A 19,005-nucleotide genomic window follows, 5' to 3' on the forward strand; every position below is an offset into this window, starting at 1 on the left:
CTTGAAAGAATAGGGGTGCATGGTATTTATAGCTTTTTGAAAACGAGTGAAGAATAAAGTAATAAGTAAAGTCTTAACACAAACATGGAAACAATCACAAGTCAGAATCAATTAACACAAATGATTCCTTTTAATTAAGGAATCGTTGTTTAACGAGTAGTAACAGGTTTAATTAAGGAAAGAAATCAGTTTGGGGACAAATTGATTATTGCCATATAAGGGGGCAGTAAAAGTATGAAATAAACAATCAAGTCTAAGTACAAAATAGGCTTATTTTGGGAAAGGATTCAGCAAGGTAAAACATCAGAGTAAAGGAAAGGAATCAATTAATTTAAACAAGCGAGTGAAATTAGGGTTCCTAAAAGAAAAGCTTTTTACAATCAGTCACAAGATCAAGATCAATCAAGTAAGAGACATGATTCTACACTTCAGTGTATAAATAGAGTGAACAGAAGCATCACACATGCGAGGCCAAACACATTGGCAAAAGAGATAGCACAAACATACAGCATCGGCAGAAATAAGCTAGGATTCAGTAGTAAGGAAAATATTCGAAGCACAGTAGTCAAGTAGGTCACGTAGTCACGTAGAATCAACAGTGAAGAAGAGCATAGTATCAGGTAAGAGAAATCAGAAACAAGTAAAGGTCTCACAGTAGTAATAGGTGAGAAAAAACCTTTTAAGAAATTAGGGCTTCGACAGTAATCGAGTTTTAGAGATGATAAGAACTCAAAATCAAATAAGTCAAACAAGGAAAAAAGAGTCAGGAACAAAAAATAAGTACACATTTAAACAAACAATTTCAGAACTCGGATAAGACTAAAAGGCACTAGGGTTTTTTAACATGCTAAAATAGATAGAAGAGCAACATGAGCAAATCATTTCAAACATAGCAAAATCACAAACGACATTAAAAAAATAGAGAAGAAATCTTTTGAAAAGCTTAAAGGAAAACCCTAATTGTCGAAAAAATGAAGAGTTGTTTTGAAAGAAAAGTTGAAGAACCTTCGAGAAAACACTTAAGAGATTCATAGTAAGTGTAGATCTAAGGTAAATCTGAAGAAAATTGAAAGATCTTGAAGATTAGGGTTTCGAAAAACTCGAAAAAGGTGAGAAAGACCTTGAAAGTTACCGATCTAACTAGAAAAGTCAAGGATCTGCCTTGAAAGGCCAAGAATGGCCGGAGAGAGGTCATGGATGGCCCGAGAAAGGCCATGAACGAAAGTCGAGCAAGGACTGGACCAGATCCCTTCGAGGTCTGGCCATGAAACCACAGAAACAAACACCCATGAGCCATAGGAGGCTGATACACATCTCCAATGGCCACCAGAGGCCATGGATTAGGCAGGGGTTAAGACGGATTAGGGTGGGATGAGATGGCGGCGGCTTAGGGTTCATGTGAGGTTTCAGAAAGACTTGAGAGAAGAGGGGATTCAGAGGCGGCGTTTGGTGAAAAATGAAGTAGGATAAGGGGTCATTTAAGGTTAAAAATGGTAAGGGCGAATATTGGCCGTTGATCTAAACGATCAATGTCCTGGATTAAAGAGGGTAGGTAGGGGAATCCGGGTTGGGTCGTTTAATTGGGTTAGGAGTCGGGTTTGAATGGGAATTGGGTCGGGGAAATTGAGTTAATTTGGGGTCAGATTTAGGCTAAAATTGAAATGTAATTAGGCTATTATTTAAATAACCAATTTTCCCCTTTTAAAATTATAAAAAAATAGTAAATTAATTTCTGAAAATAAATTGAAAGCACTAAAATGATTTATAAGATATAATTAACAATTTAAAAATACAGGACTTCATTTTGTGAATATAGAACACAATTGAATCTTAAAAAGGCTAGTATTGCAATAATATGCAATTTAGCTTTAAAATACTAAATAAATTTGTAAAAATATGCAAAAATTACATTAGATATATTTTATCATAATATAAAAATCCAATAAATGAATTACTAAAAATAATAATTTTGGAAATAATATATTGGATTTTTTGTGGATAAAAGAGGGAAATAAATTGATTTTAAAATATTTAAAAATTATAAAAAAATAATAAAACACTTTGATATGCTTACATATGCATATATATGTTATTTTGAAGTTATTTTGCATATTGAAAATATATAAGGAAAAATTGGATATCAACAGATATTCATGGAATGATAGACATAGTGATCAAAGAATATACTCTAAGATAGATTGGGCATTCATTAACAATGATTGGCTTGATTCAATTCCCGATTGTAAAGCTATGTTTCTTCCTGAAGACATAAGTGACCATTGTCCAGTGAAGGTTGTGCTAAACAATGAGAGACATAGAGGCAGGAAACTTTTTATGTTTTGCAATGTATAGACTCAACAAACACAACACTTGGAGCAGGTTGAGAGGGTTGGAATATAGAGATTGATGGCTATAAAATGTTAAGAGTGATTAGAAAATTGAAGTTATAAAGAAAACTCTGAGAGGCTTAAACAAGAACTTCTTCAAGAATATTGAGGATGAAGTAAAGGAGGATAGGGAAGATTTATTGCAAGTTCAAAAGCAGTTACAGCTTAGACCAATAGATCCAAACTTGCAACAAGAAGAACATCATAAATATCAAAAGTTCAGGCATTCATCTTACTTAGCTGATGTCTACTTGCAACAAAAAAGTAAGGCTACATGGTGTTACAATCCATATCCATAGGTGTTAGTTTATGCCATATATTAGTTAACATAAATCCAAGAAGGAAATACCGTTGAGATGATAAGAAGTTAATCATATTGGTCTTAAGTGATACAAGGGTGTATAAGGGTGATTAACAAGTATTAGAAGCTAAACGAATCAAGGATGTTGTAACTCGTATTTTCAGGTAAACCTAGAGGTTCTTAATACACTCAAGAGGTCATGTATTAAGGTATTTGAATCATATAATATCCATATCATAAGTCTTGAAGTCAAACGAGTTATGAAACAAAAGTCGACAAACGTTGTCGCAACTTAGGTTCATACTTTTACTTAAACATTAGGTCAAATGTTTCTAAGCTTTCCTCCTAATTTACAAAGAATTACGAGGTGATCTACCCACCAAATTAAAGATCTATTAGTCTAGTTTCCAACGCATTAAACCGTTTGTCAATACAATCTCAGAGTATAGAGATATTTATATTTTTGCAAGCCTGCGCAGATTGGTAGATGACAAGTAGGTGCATCACCTACTTGCCAAAATAATAGGACAAAATTAAAAGACCTAAGTCGGCCAAAAGAGGACTTTTAAGGGGTTATGAACTCAGTTATTTCATCCATATTTCAGACCCTCAAAACCAAAGTTAACCCCTGCAACTCCTCCCCAAAAATACCACACAAACCCTAATCGATTTTCCATCTCTTTCAAGTTCTATTTGAAGGTAAAACCTAGAGTTTGAAGAACCAAGGGAAGGGATGAGTTATCCAACAAGTAAGGTAAGTTAATGTCATCTTTCATACATTTTTCTCTGCTGTGAATTCATGGTAATTCGTTCTATACATATTAGAACTCACGGGACGGTGATTGGAAGCTGTGAGTTCGAGTTACTCACTTGTAGCGGACTATTTTGTATTGCTGTTGGGCTGCGTGTTTTACTACTGTTTTGTGGAGTTTTGGAGGTGGAAGGGTGTGTAGAAACACCATATATATGTAGGGTTGTGGGCTGATAGTTATTCGTAACATTTCTGGGTCGTTTGACACGACTACGGTGGCCGCCGTATGTATGATGTAATTAGGTTGTGCATGGACTATTTTGGGAGGCTCAATATGTCTATTATTGATGTTGTTTGGGATGTTTGGTGATTGTTTTTAATGGTGTGAAGTCATATATATAGGGGAGGTGCTGTTCGTTTCAACGTAAAATAGGTTGTGATCGATACGTAATAGTTATGACGCTTAAATGATAACGATAGTATCGTTTCTCTTATTGTAGACTAAGGAGTTGTGACAATTGCATAGCTTATTATTGGGGCAGTATATACAAGGTATGTGAGGCTATCTCTTTTCTTCTTTTGCACGAATCTGATTGTACATAATGTAATGAACGAGCTTCCAAAGATACTCTACTCTTAGAAGCTAGCAGTACTTACATTGCTTTCCCTCTTATGGAACGATTGATGTTAATGTTGCTTCTCTTATTCTTATGTTATCAATGTTGTTGGTACTTCCTGATTCTTATAAGGTTCGTAATGAAGAGTTGGTCCTAATAACGTGTACAGAGGATACCGACCTTACGTCACTCCGAAAGGTTTAGAATATGATTCCATGAGTCGAGCATGTATTATATATATGTATCTATTTTACTTTACCGAGCCGCGCTATAGTCGGTCGGGTACGACACCTATTGTGCAACCACTGATTAGGTAGATTTTACCGAGCTCCACGTGACCGGGTACGATTCTACCGAGCCTTATGATGGCCGGGTACGTTTTTACCGAGCCTATTATGGTCGGGTACGATATGATGATGATGATGCCCACAGAGGCGTATGTTTTAAAATTTTATGTATACATACATATGTATCATGCATTTCATGTCAGTAGCCCTAGGAGGTACTCAGATTTTCCAGATTGTATATTCTCTATCCCATGCTTACATTACTGTTCGTATTGATGGTTCCCTCCCTTACATACTCAGTACTTTATTCGTACTAACGTCCTTTTGTTTGTGGATGCTGCATGTCGTGCTGCAGGTCCTGATAGACAGGCAGGTGCAGCTCCTCCACCACAGTAGACTGTCCAGTTCAGCGGTGATTGGCGAGATCCCTTCTCCGGACTTGCCTTGGTCTTGGTATGCAATTTTTGTTATAGACATTATGGGTATGTCGGGGCCCTGTTCCGGCTATGTTGCAACACTTATGTTCTTTTAGAGGCTCATAGACAGGTGTCGGCTCATGTATAGTTTGGTATGCCTTGTCGGCTAGTTTTTGTTGTATAGTCTTTCATAGTAGCGTGGTAGCTCATACCTTATACGTAGTTTCTTGATTGTCTGGTCATCCCCTGCTATGTATGTTCATGCCGTCATATTTTATTGCTGGTTGTCCATGATCTAGGTCTACCATTTATATTGATCTCGTCAGCCTTAAAAGATAATAATGAAGGTTAGATGAAATGTACGTTGGTGCTCGGCAAGTGTGGTCGGGTGCTAGTCATGGCCCTTCAGTTTGGGTCGTGACAAACTTGGTATCAGAGCAAGTCTGTCCTAGGGGTTGTCTATGAGCCGTGTCTAGTAGAGTCTTGATTATGGATGTGTAGCGCGCCACATTTATAATCAGGAGGCTACATGACATCTAGGGTTGTTACCTTCTTCCTGAATCTAGATCGTGCGTAGAGTTGAGTCGTAAGTGTTCGTCTCTAATATTTACCTTATTTTCTTTCAGAAATGACTTCGACTAGGAAGCAAACAATTAGTAGACGGCTTGATACAGCTGCGGGAGAGGGTACCAGTCAGGTGCCCCAAGCCAGAGCAGGCCAAAGTGAGGCTCAGAGTGAGATGTCGTCTCATACCTCATCTACCCCGTCTCCTCCAGATGATATTAGGAGGCACCCAACACCTCCAGTTCCTCCGTCTCGCACTTCAGACCAGGATATGCAGAGTGCTTTGTAGTTATTGACTAGCTTGGTAGCTGCTCAGGCTCAGAGGCAGAATACAGGTGCTGCTGATAAACTAGTTAGTACGAGAGTTCATGATTTTTTAATTTAGACCCTCCAGTGTTTACCGGATCAGACCCCAAGGAGGACCCACAGACTTTTATTGACCAGGTTCATCGTACACTTCGGGTTATGCATGTTAGTGATACAGAGGCAGTAGAGTTGGCTTCTTATCGGCTACGGGATTTAGCGGTTCTCTGGTATGATAGTTGGGAGAGATCCAGGGGTCCGAACCCTCCTCCAGCTGTGTGGAAGGAATTTTCTGAGGCCTTTCTTCGTCACTACTTGCCAGTTGAGATACGACGAGCTAGAGCTGATAAGTTCTTGAACCTTAGACAAGGTAATATGAGTGTGCGAGAGTACAGTATGCAGTTTGATTCTTTGGCAAGGTATGCTCCCCATATGGTGGCCGAGATGAGTGATAGGGTGCATATGTTCGTGAATGGGTTGGGACCACATCTGATAAATGAGTGTACGACAGCCTCCTTGGTGGAGGGCATGGATATTTCCCGTATTCAAGCTTATGCCCAGACCCTAGAGGATCGTAAGCGCCAGCAGAGGGCAGTTAGGGAGCAGGATAGGGGCCAGCATAAGAGGGCGAGATTTGCAGGGTATTCTGATGACTTCAGAGGCCGCATCAGGCCACAGTTTTCGAGGAGTTCGGCGCCACCTGTAGCTAGTGCTCCTCCACAGTTTCAGAGGCCTCGATATGATCGATCCTATTCTGGTCCAGGTCAGAGTTCGCGGGCATCTGGCTCGCAACATCACAGGGATACTAGTCAGATGAGACCCCCAACACCACATTGTGATCAGTGCGGCAAGGCCCACTTTGGACTGTGTCGTCGAGGTTCTGATGCATGCTATTCGTGCGGGCAGCCTGGCCATATGATGCGGGATTGTCCTAATAGAGGAGGTGATGGTATGGCTCAGCCGACTGGATCTGTGTCTGGTTCTTCCTCATCAGTTCGACCTCCAGCACGGGGTTTTCAGCAGTCGACAGGTCGTGGTAGGGGTAGAGGTGCAGTGCCGAGTTCGAGTGGTGCTCAAAATCGAACCTATGCTCTAGTAGGTCGACAGGATCTCGAGTCGTCTCCAGATGTTGTTACAGGTATTATATCTGTGTTTTCTTATGATGTATATGCGCTGATTGATCCGGGATCTACATTATCATATGTTACACCCTTTGTGGCTAATAAGTTTGGCATTGAACCTGAATTGATAAGTAAACCCCTTGCGGTATCTACTCCGATAGGAGATTTTGTGATTGCTAGAAGGGTATATAGAGGTTGCACTATGATGATTTGTAGTCGTCAAACCTCGGCAAATTTATTTAAGTTAGAAATGGTTGATTTTGATGTGATAATGGGAATGGACTGGTTGGCCTCATGCTATGCAAATGTTGACTGCCATACGAAGATGGTTAGGTTTAAATTTCTTGGTGAACCCATCATTGAATGGAAAGGGAATATTGCTACACCAAAAGGTAGGTTTATTTCCCATCTTAAGGCAATGAAAATGAGCTCAAAAGGTTACATTTATCATTTCGTTCGTGTTAGGGATGCGGAGGCGAAACCGCCTACTTTACAATCAATCCCTGTGGTCAACGAATTCCCAGATGTTTTCCCAGATGAACTCCCAGGCCTTCCTCCTGAAAGGGAGATTGAGTTTAGCATTGATGTGTTGCCTGACACTCAACCGATCTCTATTCCTCCATACAGAATGGCCCCGGCAGAGTTGCGAGAGTTGAAGGTGCAGTTGAAGGACTTGCTGGATAAGGGCTTTATTAGGCCTAGCACTTCACCTTGGGGTGCACCAGTCCTATTCGTGCGGAAGAAAGACGGGTCGTTACGGATGTGTATCGACTATCGACAGTTGAATAAGTCTACTATAAAGAACAAGTATCCACTTCCAAGAATTGATGACCTGTTTGACCAACTCCAGGGTGCCAAGTATTTCTCCAAGATTGATTTACGTTCAGGGTATCATCAGGTGAGGGTTAAGGAGAAGGATATTCCAAAGACGGCCTTCCGGACAAGATACGGGCACTTTGAGTTCTTGGTAATGTCGTTCGGGCTAACAAATGCCCCAGTAGCTTTTATGGATCTCATGAATACTGTATTTAGGCCCTATCTTGATGTGTTCGTGATTGTATTCATTGATGACATTCTAGTATATTCTCGTTCGGAGGCGGAACATGCGGGCCACTTGCGGATAGTATTACAGACGCTTCAGGATCGTAAGTTATATGCTAAGCTCTCCAAATGTGAATTTTGGCTGAACTCAGTAGCGTTCCTTGGCCATGTGATATCTGACGAGGGTATTAGTGTCGACACTCAGAAGATCGATGCAGTAAAGAATTGGCCGAGACCTACAACACCATCAGAAGTCCGCAGCTTCCTAGGGCTAGCAGGATATTATAGGCGGTTTGTAGAAGGATTTTCCTCTATATCATCACCATTGACTAAGTTAACACAGAAAGCTACCAAGTTCCAGTGGTCTGACACTTGTGAACGTAGTTTTCAGGAGCTGAAGAATCGATTGACATCCGCACCAGTGCTCACTCTTCCTGAAGGAACAGAAGGTTATGTGGTATATTGTGATGCCTCAGGTATAGGTTTGGGGTGCGTATTGATGCAGCGTGGGAAGGTGATTGCTTATGCATCAAGACAATTGAAGAAGCATGAAAAGAATTATCCAACCCATGATTTGGAATTGGCTGCAGTAATATATGCTTTGAAGATATGGCGGCACTACTTATACGGCGTCCATGTTGACATCTACACAGATCACAAGAGTTTACAATACATCTTCAAGCAGAAAGAGTTGAATTTGAGGCAGCGTAGGTGGCTTGAATTATTGAAAGACTACGACGTCGAGATATTGTATCATCCCGGTAAAGCCAATGTTGTGGCAGACGCTCTCAGCCGTAAATCAATGGGAAGCTTAGTACATATTGAGGCAGGTAGATGGGGGTTGACTAAAGAGCTTCATCAGCTAGCCAATATGAGAATCAGATTGTTAGACTCTGATGACGGAGGTGTTACTGTACAGAATACATCAGAATCATCTTTGGTAGCCGAGGTAAAAGCACGACAATATGAAGATCCTATCTTAGTACGATTAAGAGAGAGCATTCAGCAGTGTAAAAGTATGGCTTTTGAGATCGGAAGAGATGGGGCACTGAGATACCAGGGCCGATTATGTGTGCCTAATGTGGCAGGGTTGCGAGAGAAGATTATGAATGAGATTCATCAATCCCGATATTCCATCCATCCCGGCTCGACAAAGATGTATCATGATGTCAAGGAGCAGTATTGGTGGGATAACATGAAGAAGTCTATTGCAGAATTTGTAGCCCAGTGTCCCAATTGTCAACAAGTAAAGATAGAACATCAGAAACCCGGTGGATTGCTTCAGAATATAGAGATTCCGACCTGGAAATGGGAGGTGATTAATATGGACTTCATTATTGGATTACCTCGCTCTTATCATAAGTTTGACTCCATCTGGGTGATAATTGATCGACTTACAAAATGTGCCCATTTTCTGCCAGTTAAGACAACTTACACGGCTGAAGATTATGCGAAGTTGTATATCAAGGAGATTGTTAGGCTTCATGGTGTGCCAGTATCTATTATATCAGACCGAGGGGCTCAATTTACAGCTAACTTTTGGAGGTCTTTTCAGAAGGGTTTAGGCACACAAGTGAATCTCAGCACTGCATTTCATCCGCAGACGGACGGACAGGCTGAACGTACCATTCAAACACGGGAAGATATGCTACGAGCATGTGTTCTAGATTTTAAGGGAAATTGGGATGACCATCTTCCACTCATAGAATTCGCCTACAATAATAGCTACCATTCCAGTATTAAAATGGCCCCATACGAGGCACTATACGGGAGAAGATGTAGATCACCAGTTGGATGGTTCGAAGTCGGTGAAACAGAATTATATGGGCCAGATTTGATTCACCAAGCTATTGAGAAGGTGAAAGTGATACAGGAGCGATTGAGGACGGCACAAAGCAGGCAAAAATCTTATTCTGATGTCCGACGTCGTGATCTAGAGTTTGAGGTTGGTGATTGGGTTTTCCTGAGGATCTCACCAATGAAGGGTATTATGCGTTTTGGGAAGAAAGGTAAGCTGAGTCCAAGGTATATCGGGCCGTATAAAATTCTTCGACGGATTGGACAGGTTGCTTATGAGTTAGAATTGCCATCCGAATTGGAATTTGTCCACCCGGTATTCCATGTATCTATGTTGAGGAAATGTATTGGAGACCCTTCTCGAGTCGTCCCTATCAAAGATGTACAGGTTACAGAGGACCTATCATATGAAGAAGTTCCAGTGGCTATATTAGATCGACAAGTCCGCAAGCTGAGAATAAAAGATGTAGCTTCCATCAAAAGTATTGTGGAGGAACAAGAATATGGAAGAAATAACATAGGAAGCAGAAGAGGAGATGAAGTATAAATACCCGTACCTATTCCAGAATGAAGATAACAAGGATGCTAGTGGAACACATAATACATTGGAAGGTGAAATAGCTCTATGAGGTAAGCAATAGCTTGAGAATACTCTTCCTTAATACAAAATGGCGATATGCAGATAATGTACATGTCCATAATGCTTTGCATACTCTTGTAAGGCCATACATTGAGTTAACCGCTTGCAAGTTTGTCCTCTATTTATGGGAGAAACTTGACCGGAATCCACGATGATTTAAACTCCCCATGAACCCTTACATTCGAGGACGAATGTTCCTAAAGGGGGAAGGGTGTTACAACTCATATCCACACGCGTTAGTTCATGCCATATATTAGTTAACATAAATCCAAGAAGGAAATACCTTTGAGATGTTAATCCTATTGGTCTTAAGTGATACAAGGGTGTATAAGGGTGATTAACAAGTATTAGAAGTTAAACGAATCAAGGATGATGTAACTCGTATTTTCAGGTAAATCTAGAGGTTCTTAATACTCTCAAGAGGTCATGTATTAAGGTATTTGAATCATATAATATCTGTATCATAAGTCTTGAAGTCAAACGAGTTATGAAACAAAAGTCGACAAACGTTGTCGCAACTTAGGTTCATACTTTTACTTAAACATTAGGTCAAATGTTTCTAAGCTTTTATCCCAATTTACAAGGAATTACGGGGTGATTTACCCACAAAATTAAAGATCTATGAGTCTAGTTTCCAACGCATTAAACCGTTTGTCAATACGATCTCGGAGTATAGAGATATTCATATTTTCGCAAGCCTGCGCAGATTGGTAGATAATGCTGTATTCTGGCCCGGGCCTTAGCGGGCCTAACGGGCCGGGCTTCGTGGTCCCGGGCTTCGTGGTCCTGGGCTCTGGCAGTCCCGGGCCTGGCGGTCCCGGTCTTCGTGGGCTCAATGGGTGGAACCGGCGCGTCGGGCCTAAGCCCACATAGTCCTGTGCTTAACGGGCCGGGCTCGTGGGCGTCGTGGGCCTAGCGGGGGGTTTTTTTTTTTAAGGCAATTTCTTGTAGTATCATGGCTATATTAAAAATATATGTATGTAGTATATATGTAGATCTAATTATTAAAGTGCTTGACAAAAAAAAATAACAAAACAATAGTAAAACACTAAATTGTCATGCATAATATATTGTCTTGTAGTATATATATATATATTGTATCTTATGTATATATATTCGCATAATATATTGTCTTGTAGTATATATATTGTATCTTATGTATATATATTCGCATAATATATTGTCTTGTAGTATATATATTGTATCTTATGTATATATATTCGCATAATATATTTTCTTGTAGTATATATATTGTATCTTATGTATATATATTCGCATAATATATTGTCTTATAGTATATATATTGTATCTTATGTATATATATTTGCATAATATATTTTCTTGTAGTATATATATTGTATCTTATGTATATATATTCGCATAATATATTGTCTTGTAGCATATATATTGTATCTTATGTATATATATATATTCGCATAATATATTTTCTTGTAGTATATATATTGTATCTTATGTATATATATTCACATAATATATTGTCTTGTAGTATATATATTGTATCTTATGTATATATATTCGCATAATATATTTTCTTGTAGTATATATATTGTATCTTATGTATATATATTCGCATAATATATTGTCTTGTAGTATATATATTGTATCTTATGTATATATATTCGCATAATATATTTTCTTGTAGTATATATATTGTATCTTATGTATATATATTCGCATAATATATTTTCTTGTAGTATATATATTGTATCTTATGTATATATATTCGCATAATATATTTTCTTGTAGTATATATATTGTATCTTATGTATATATTGTAGCTTATAAATAATTCTAAGTATAGACAAAGAAATATTGCGAAAAGATATTCATGGGTAGAAGCAATAAATTTTATTACCAAAAATGGCATATCTTTCTTAGTCATCCTTCCCCCAATGGAATGAGCACAACAAGGTACTAATACCACCATTAGAAGGAAAAAAAAACTAAGGAAGATGTGCCAAAATACAAGTTACATATTAGTCTATGTATTATCTCTAACAAATCTCATAAATCCTTCAAGGTTCGGAGGAGGTTGCGTTGGTGGTGGTGGAAAAGAAGCTTGTTCATCACCACTTCCGGGCGAAGCCGAATCCTCCGCAAGTTCCGCTATCATTTCTTCATAAGCTTCATCTATCGCCGGTTGTGCTTCTGCAATTCCAAAGTTTCTTCTTTCCGAGCGGATCCAATCTCTAAACAATACTGATTTTTCCAAGCTATCCCTCATAGACGCTCTATGATCACCTATTTGCAGTCTTGCTTGACTGAAAGCGCTCTCTGATGCAACAGTTGAAGCTTGAATTGATAAAATATCCCGAGCCATCCTTGCAAGAACAGGAAAATGTTTTTCCCTTGCCTTCCACCATTCCAAAAGATCAAAAGAGCCGTCTGGATTCTCCTTTTCAAGTCCCTGAGACAAATAAACTTGAAGCTCATTTAGATGTGAAGTTTCATCATAATTTTCACCTTGAGACCCCCTGAACTCCGTCCAAGATTTAAGAGCTTTTAAGCCCGCAACTCTTTTAGACGATTGTGAGCTAGACGAAGTAGGGGTTGGAATAGTTGGCCTAGCATGCTCTAAGGCAAGTTGATAAGCATTATAAACTGTTTGAGCATTAATCTTAATTGAAGCTTTTGCATCTGCAAGTGTAGCAATTTCCTCATTTGAAAGATCTAAAGCCTTATAAATATTTGAATACCAAAAATGAGGACCTCCCAATTTCATTGTAGGATTTAGCATTGCAGCAAGACCATAAATAGGAGGGATAGGAAAAAAATATTTTTTAAACTTTTGTTTCATTTCATTTATAGCAAGTTCATAAATATCCCCACCCTCACTAAATTCAACAAACAAATCAGATAGTGCTGCAATATAAACTAAACAGTTTGAAATAGTAGGATAATATTGCCCAGAAAATGCATTTGTAGCAATTTGAAAATGTTCTAAAAAATCTAAAAGAATTTTAACATTCGTCCAATCTTGAGTAGTAAGCATTTCATCATCATCCTCACCACCTACCCGAGAATTAAACGTTGCATTAATTGGGTTTCTATATTCATATGCTACTACTAAACTTTCGTACATACAATTCCATCTAGTCGGGCAAGGTTTAGGAACCTTTCTTTCTCTAAGGCCATATTCATCACATTTTTTAAAATACTCTCTAAGTCTACTTCTACGGTTTGAATAAAAAAGCCAATTAAGAGCCATTCTAACCTTTTCAATTTCTATGTTTAATATTCGCATACCATCACCGACAATTAAATGATAAATATGACAAATACATCTAACATGGAAAATATTAGTAAATGCAGGATTTAGTGTTGTTGTAAGCATGCCTATAGCACTGGTGTTACTAGAAGCATTATCCATTGAAATTGCCATTATTTTATCGCTAAAGCAAAAATATCTACAAATATCTGCAACAGTGTTAGCTATAAACTTACCTGTGTGACGCGAATTAATTATTCTATATGCAATTATGCGTTTTTGCATTATCCATTCCTCATCTATCCAATGACTTGTAACAGTTAGATAATCACAATCATTACCACTTCTACCAATATCAGTAGTAATAGAAATCCGATTAGGTATATGAGTAAATAAATACCGCAAATATTGTTCATATTCATGTTTGAATTTATAAATATCACTCTTAACTGTTGCGCGAGGCCAACCTTTATAAGTAGGATTAAAAACTCTTCTAATATAATGAACCCAATTAGGATTAGAAGCAAAAGTATAAGGTAAGCACATAACAGTAATCATCTTTGCTAATTCTTCACGATCTCTATTTGGATCGTAATATAAAATACCTCCGGTGACAGTGTTAATTCCTGGTTGAACTAGATTTGAACCTGTACTAGGGTTAACCGCAGAATCTACACTTGTCCCCTCTAGTTGCGCTTTCATTTGAAAAAATCTAGCCTTATCTCTAGGGTGTGTTTTTATGTGCCTAGTCAAACTACCCGTGCCGCTACGGTCTCCAGTATATTTATGCACCATTAATTTCCCACAAGTTTTACACTTAGCCTTATTTTGTTCTCTTACTTGAGTAAAAAAATTCCAAACTAATGATGTTTCTAGGCGTTTAGCAGGTTCTCTATTAAAAGTAGGAGTTTCTACAGGTGGGTCGACCGGTGCATCAGTTGGGTTATTAAGAGGACTAGTAGGTGTATCATCTAAATCCGGTGCTTGGGTTTCATCATCATCCTCATTTTCCTCATTATTTTCTAAGATGGTTTCATTAGGATAAAGAGCATTCATAATTTCATCATCTAATCTTTCACCTGGTGCAACATTATGGTAAAATTCACTATCGGTAAATTGAAAACAAGGGTGATCACTATCAAGAATTACGGAAGGAGGAGGACGTCTAGGTTGGCGACTACTTTCAACTTGCTTATCTTTTCTAGGTCGGGGAGCCGGGGGAAGGGTAGTTGGTTGGCCACTACTTTCACCGGTTTTATCTTTTCCTTTACCAAACATTTTTTTCAAAGTAAATGCCATATTAATTATAATTATGCAAACTAAACCACACAAAAATATATTCTTAAAACGTAAGAGTTGAAACGAGTTTACCGGATTGCCGAACAACTTCTTGAAAATTGAAAATCGTTGAACACTTGAAAACTTCAATTCAACAACTTCACAATTTTTCACGAAATTTCAACAATAAATTAAGTAATTGTAGTAGAGAGATTGAGAGAGATTGAGAGATATTGAGAGATATTGATGAATTGGTGAATAAAAATGAAAGAATGAGGGGGTATTTATAGTTGAGAAATGGGGAAAAGTGTAATTATATAAAGTTTGGGGTTAAAATAAAGTTTGGGGGCCAAATGGCCATTTTTTAAACTTAAAAACGGTCATATTTTCAGCCCAAACGGCTAGATTTTAAATATGGCCGTTGGAGAATTTTAAATTTTTTTTTCAAAAAAAAAATAGCCGTTGGGCCCGTTAGGCCCTCTAGGCCCGCCAGGACCGGCCCAGGCCCGCCTGACGGTCCCGGGCTAAACGGTCCCGGGCTCGTGGGCTCAAACTAGAAGATCGGCCCGTCACGGGCTTCCCAGGACCGGCCCACCAGGCCCACCAGGCCCGTTAGGACCGCGGGCCCGGTCCGGTCCGTTTCGCAAGCCTGCGCAGATTGGTAGATGACAAGTAGGTGCATCACCTACTTGCCAAAATGATAGGACAAAATTAAAAGACCTAAGTCGGCCAAGAGAGGACTTTTAAGGGGTTATGAACTCAGTTATTTCATCCATATTTCAGACCCTCAAAACCAAAGTTAACCCCTGCAACTCCTCCCCAAAAATCCCACACAAACCCTAATCGATTTTCCCTCTCTTTCAAGTTCTATTTGAAGGTAAAACCTAGAGTTTGAAGAACCAAGGGAAGGGCTGAGTTATCCAACAAGTAAGGTAAGTTACTGCCATCTTTCATACATTTTTCTCTGCTGTGAATTCATGGTAATTCATTCTATACATGTAAGAACTCATGGGACGGTGATCGGAAGCCGTGAGTTCGAGTTATTCACTTGTAGCGGACTGTTTTGTGTTGCTGTTGGGCTGCATGTTTTACTACTGTTTTGTGGAGTTTTGGAGGTGCAAGGGTGTGGAGAAACACCATATATATGTAGAGTTGTGGGCTGATAGTTATTCATAACATTTCCGGGTCGTTTGACACGACTATGGTGGTCGTCGTATGTATGATGTAATTAGGTTGTGCGTGGACTATTTTGGGAGGCTCAATATGTCTATTATTGATGTTCTTTGGGCTGTTTGGGGATTGTTTTGAATGGTGTGAAGTCATATATATAGGGGAGGTGCTGTCCGTTTCAACGTAAAATAGGTTGTGATCGATACGTAATAGTTATGACGCTTAAATGATAATGATAGTATCGTTTCTCTTATTGTAGACTAAGGAGTTGTGACAATTGCATAGCTTGTGATTGGGGCAGTATATACAAGGTATGTGAGGCTATCCCTTTTCTTCTTTTGCACGACACCAAATGTACATAATGTAATGAACGAGTTTCCAAAGATACTCTACTCTTAGAAGCTAGCAGTACTTACATTTCTTTGCCTCTTATGCAACGATTGATGTTAATGTTGCTTCTCTTATTCTTATGTTATCAATGTTGTTGGTACTTCCTGATTCTTATAAGGTTCGTAATGAAGAGTTGGTCCTAATAACGTGTACAAAGGATACCGACCTTACGTCACTCCGAAAGGTTTAGAATGTGATTCCATGAGTCGAGCATGCATTACATATATGTATCTATTTTACTCTACCGAGCCGCGCTATAGTCGGCCGGGTACGTCACCTATTGTGCAACCACTGATCAGTTGGGTTTTACCGAGCTCCACGTGGCCGGGTACGATTCTACCGAGCCTTATGATGGCCGGGTACGTTTTTACCGAGCCTATTATGGTCGGGTACGAAATGATGATGATGATGCCCACAGAGGCGTATGTTTTAAAAGTTTATGTATACATACATATGTATCATGCATTGCATGTCAGTAGCCCTCAGAGGTACTCAGATTTTCCAGGTTATATATTCTCTATCCCTGCTTATATTACTGTTTGTATTTATGGTTCCCTGCCTTACATACTCAGTACTTTATTCGTACTGACGTCCTTTTATTTGTGGACGCTGCATGTCGTGCTGCAGGTCCTAATAGATAGGCAGGTGCAGCTCTCCCACCACAGTAGGCTGTCCAGTTCAGCGGTGATTGGCGAGATCCCTTCTCCGGACTTGCCGTGGTCTTGGTATGCATTTTTGTTATAGACATTATGGGTATGTCGAGGCCCTGTTACGGCTATGTTGCAGCACTTATGTTCCTTTAGAGGCTTATAGACAAGTGTTGACTCATGTATAGTTTGGTATGCCTTGTCGGCTGGTTTTTGTTGTATAGTCTTTCATAGTAGCGTGGTAGCTCGTACCTTATATGTAGTTTCTTGATTGTTTGGTCATCCCATGTTATGTATGTTCATGCCATCATATTTTATGGTTGGTTGTCCATGATCCATGTCTACCATTTATATTGATCTCCTCAGCCCTAAAAGATAATAAAGAAGGTTAGATGAAATGTACGTTGGTGCTCGGCAAGTATGGTCGGGTGCTAGTCATGGACCTCCAGTTTGGGTCGTGACACATGGATAAAGTTAGGAGATGACAACACTAGATACTTCTATTAAGTCATCAAACATAAGAGGCTCCAACAAGCAATTACTCAATTGAAGGATGATCAAGATATTTGGCAGATAGATCCAGTTAATATAGCTTAACTATTTGTCATTTATTATGAAGAAATGTTGGGAAAGAAAGAAAGCAATAGAGCCAAAGCAGCTGAAATATTTTTAAAGAATGGTCATGTTCACAATTGAACAGCAGGTAGACCTAATGAAACCTTTTGAAAGGAAATATGTGAAAACTGCTATGTTCCAAATTATAGATGCAGTTCTGGAGTTCTTCAATAATGGAAAGTTGCTGAAATAGTTAAATGCAACTAATATTGCTTTGATTCATGCAAGCCAATTCAGGCCTATATCCTGTTGCAGTGTATTGTACAAGTGCATCTCAAACTTGTTATCTACCACATTCAAAGTGGCTATTCAACTTCTGGAAATAGATAACCAACTTGCCTTTGTACCTGGCAGATCTATAATCCATAATGTGCTTATATGTCATGACATACTGAGGCACTATAATAGGAAGACTACTCCTAGGTGTTTTATGAAGAAAGACCTGAGGAAAGATTATGACATGGTACATTGGGAATTCTTAGAGGAGGCTCTGATTGGTTATGGCTTTCCAATCAAGTTCACAGAGTTGATTATGGCATATGTAACTTCTACCAAGATCTCAATTAGTGTAAATGGTGAAAGTCATGGTTTGTTTGAGGGAAAAAGGGATCTTAGACAAAGTGATCGAATATTTGTCTAGAACATTGGGTTGTATGAGTGCCCTCCCAGATTTCAAATTCCATCATATGTGCAAGCATTTGAAGTTGACATATCTAGTTTTTGCTGTTGACCTCATGATGTTGTGCAAGGGTGAAAGAGGTTCAGAGGATAGAGTCCTAGAGGCTTTAGAACATTTTAGTAGTGTATCAGGTTTGGTGGCTAATATGGACAAATCTAACCGGTTTATGGAAGGCATTGATGATCATATGAAGGAAGATCTCCTAAGCAATACTGGTTTCTCCCTAGAGACTTTTCCTATAAGGTACGAAGGTTTAACCACTGTCACCTAAGAAGTGGAGCAAGTTGGAATGCTACCAACTTGTTGAGAAGATAACAAATAAAATCAAAGTCAGTTATGCTAAGCAACTATCATATGCAAAGAGGCTTCAGGTGGTTAATATAGTGTTATTCTCAATTCATAGCTTATGGGGAGCAGTCTTTGTTTTACCTCAGAGCATTATGAAGGAAGTGGACAAGAAGTATAGAGAGTACCCATGGGGAGGCTCAGAGGAGAAGAAGAAGAAGCTTTTCCTAGTATCGTAGGAGAAAGTGTGCCTGCCTAAGAAGTTTGGTGGTCTTAACATTAAAAGTTGTAGGGAATGAAATAAAGTTTATGTTGGAAAATTACTGTGGCAGCTTGTTATGAAAAAAGGAGTCCTTATGGGTTAAATGGATCTATAGGATTTATATGAAGACTGATGTTAATATTTGGACTCATCATGTTCCACAAGATTGTAGGTAGCCATTAAAGGTCTTCATAGGAGATGGCCAATCGCTGATCTTCACTGGAA

At 38.9% G+C, this 19,005-nt stretch overlaps 1 protein-coding gene across 1 annotated transcript; it reads left to right on the forward strand.

The window, feature by feature from the left end:
• The first annotated feature begins 17,615 nt into the window (after positions 1-17,615).
• On the forward strand, positions 17,616-18,757 carry LOC104218793 (uncharacterized). Its single transcript, XM_070149785.1, has 4 exons — positions 17,616-17,734; positions 17,909-18,141; positions 18,224-18,476; positions 18,637-18,757. The coding sequence occupies exons 1-4, from the start codon at positions 17,616-17,618 to the stop codon at positions 18,755-18,757; spliced, it is 726 nt and encodes a 241-aa protein (XP_070005886.1).
• Positions 18,758-19,005: the final 248 nt, after the last annotated feature.

Source organism: Nicotiana sylvestris, chromosome 6 (assembly GCF_000393655.2).
Source record: "Nicotiana sylvestris chromosome 6, ASM39365v2, whole genome shotgun sequence".
In the NCBI taxonomy this organism is placed as follows: Eukaryota; Viridiplantae; Streptophyta; class Magnoliopsida; order Solanales; family Solanaceae; genus Nicotiana; species Nicotiana sylvestris.

Bases quoted from the DNA above. Each gene is read 5' to 3' on its own strand.
- LOC104218793 (XM_070149785.1), top strand. From the start codon at position 17,616: ATGGTCATGTTCACAATTGAACAGCAGGTAGACCTAATGAAACCTTTT. The intron at 17,735-17,908 runs GTTGCTGAAATA...TGTACCTGGCAG, and splicing joins GAGTTCTTCAATAATGGAAA to ATCTATAATCCATAATGTGC. The intron at 18,477-18,636 runs GTACGAAGGTTT...CTCAATTCATAG, and splicing joins CTAGAGACTTTTCCTATAAG to CTTATGGGGAGCAGTCTTTG.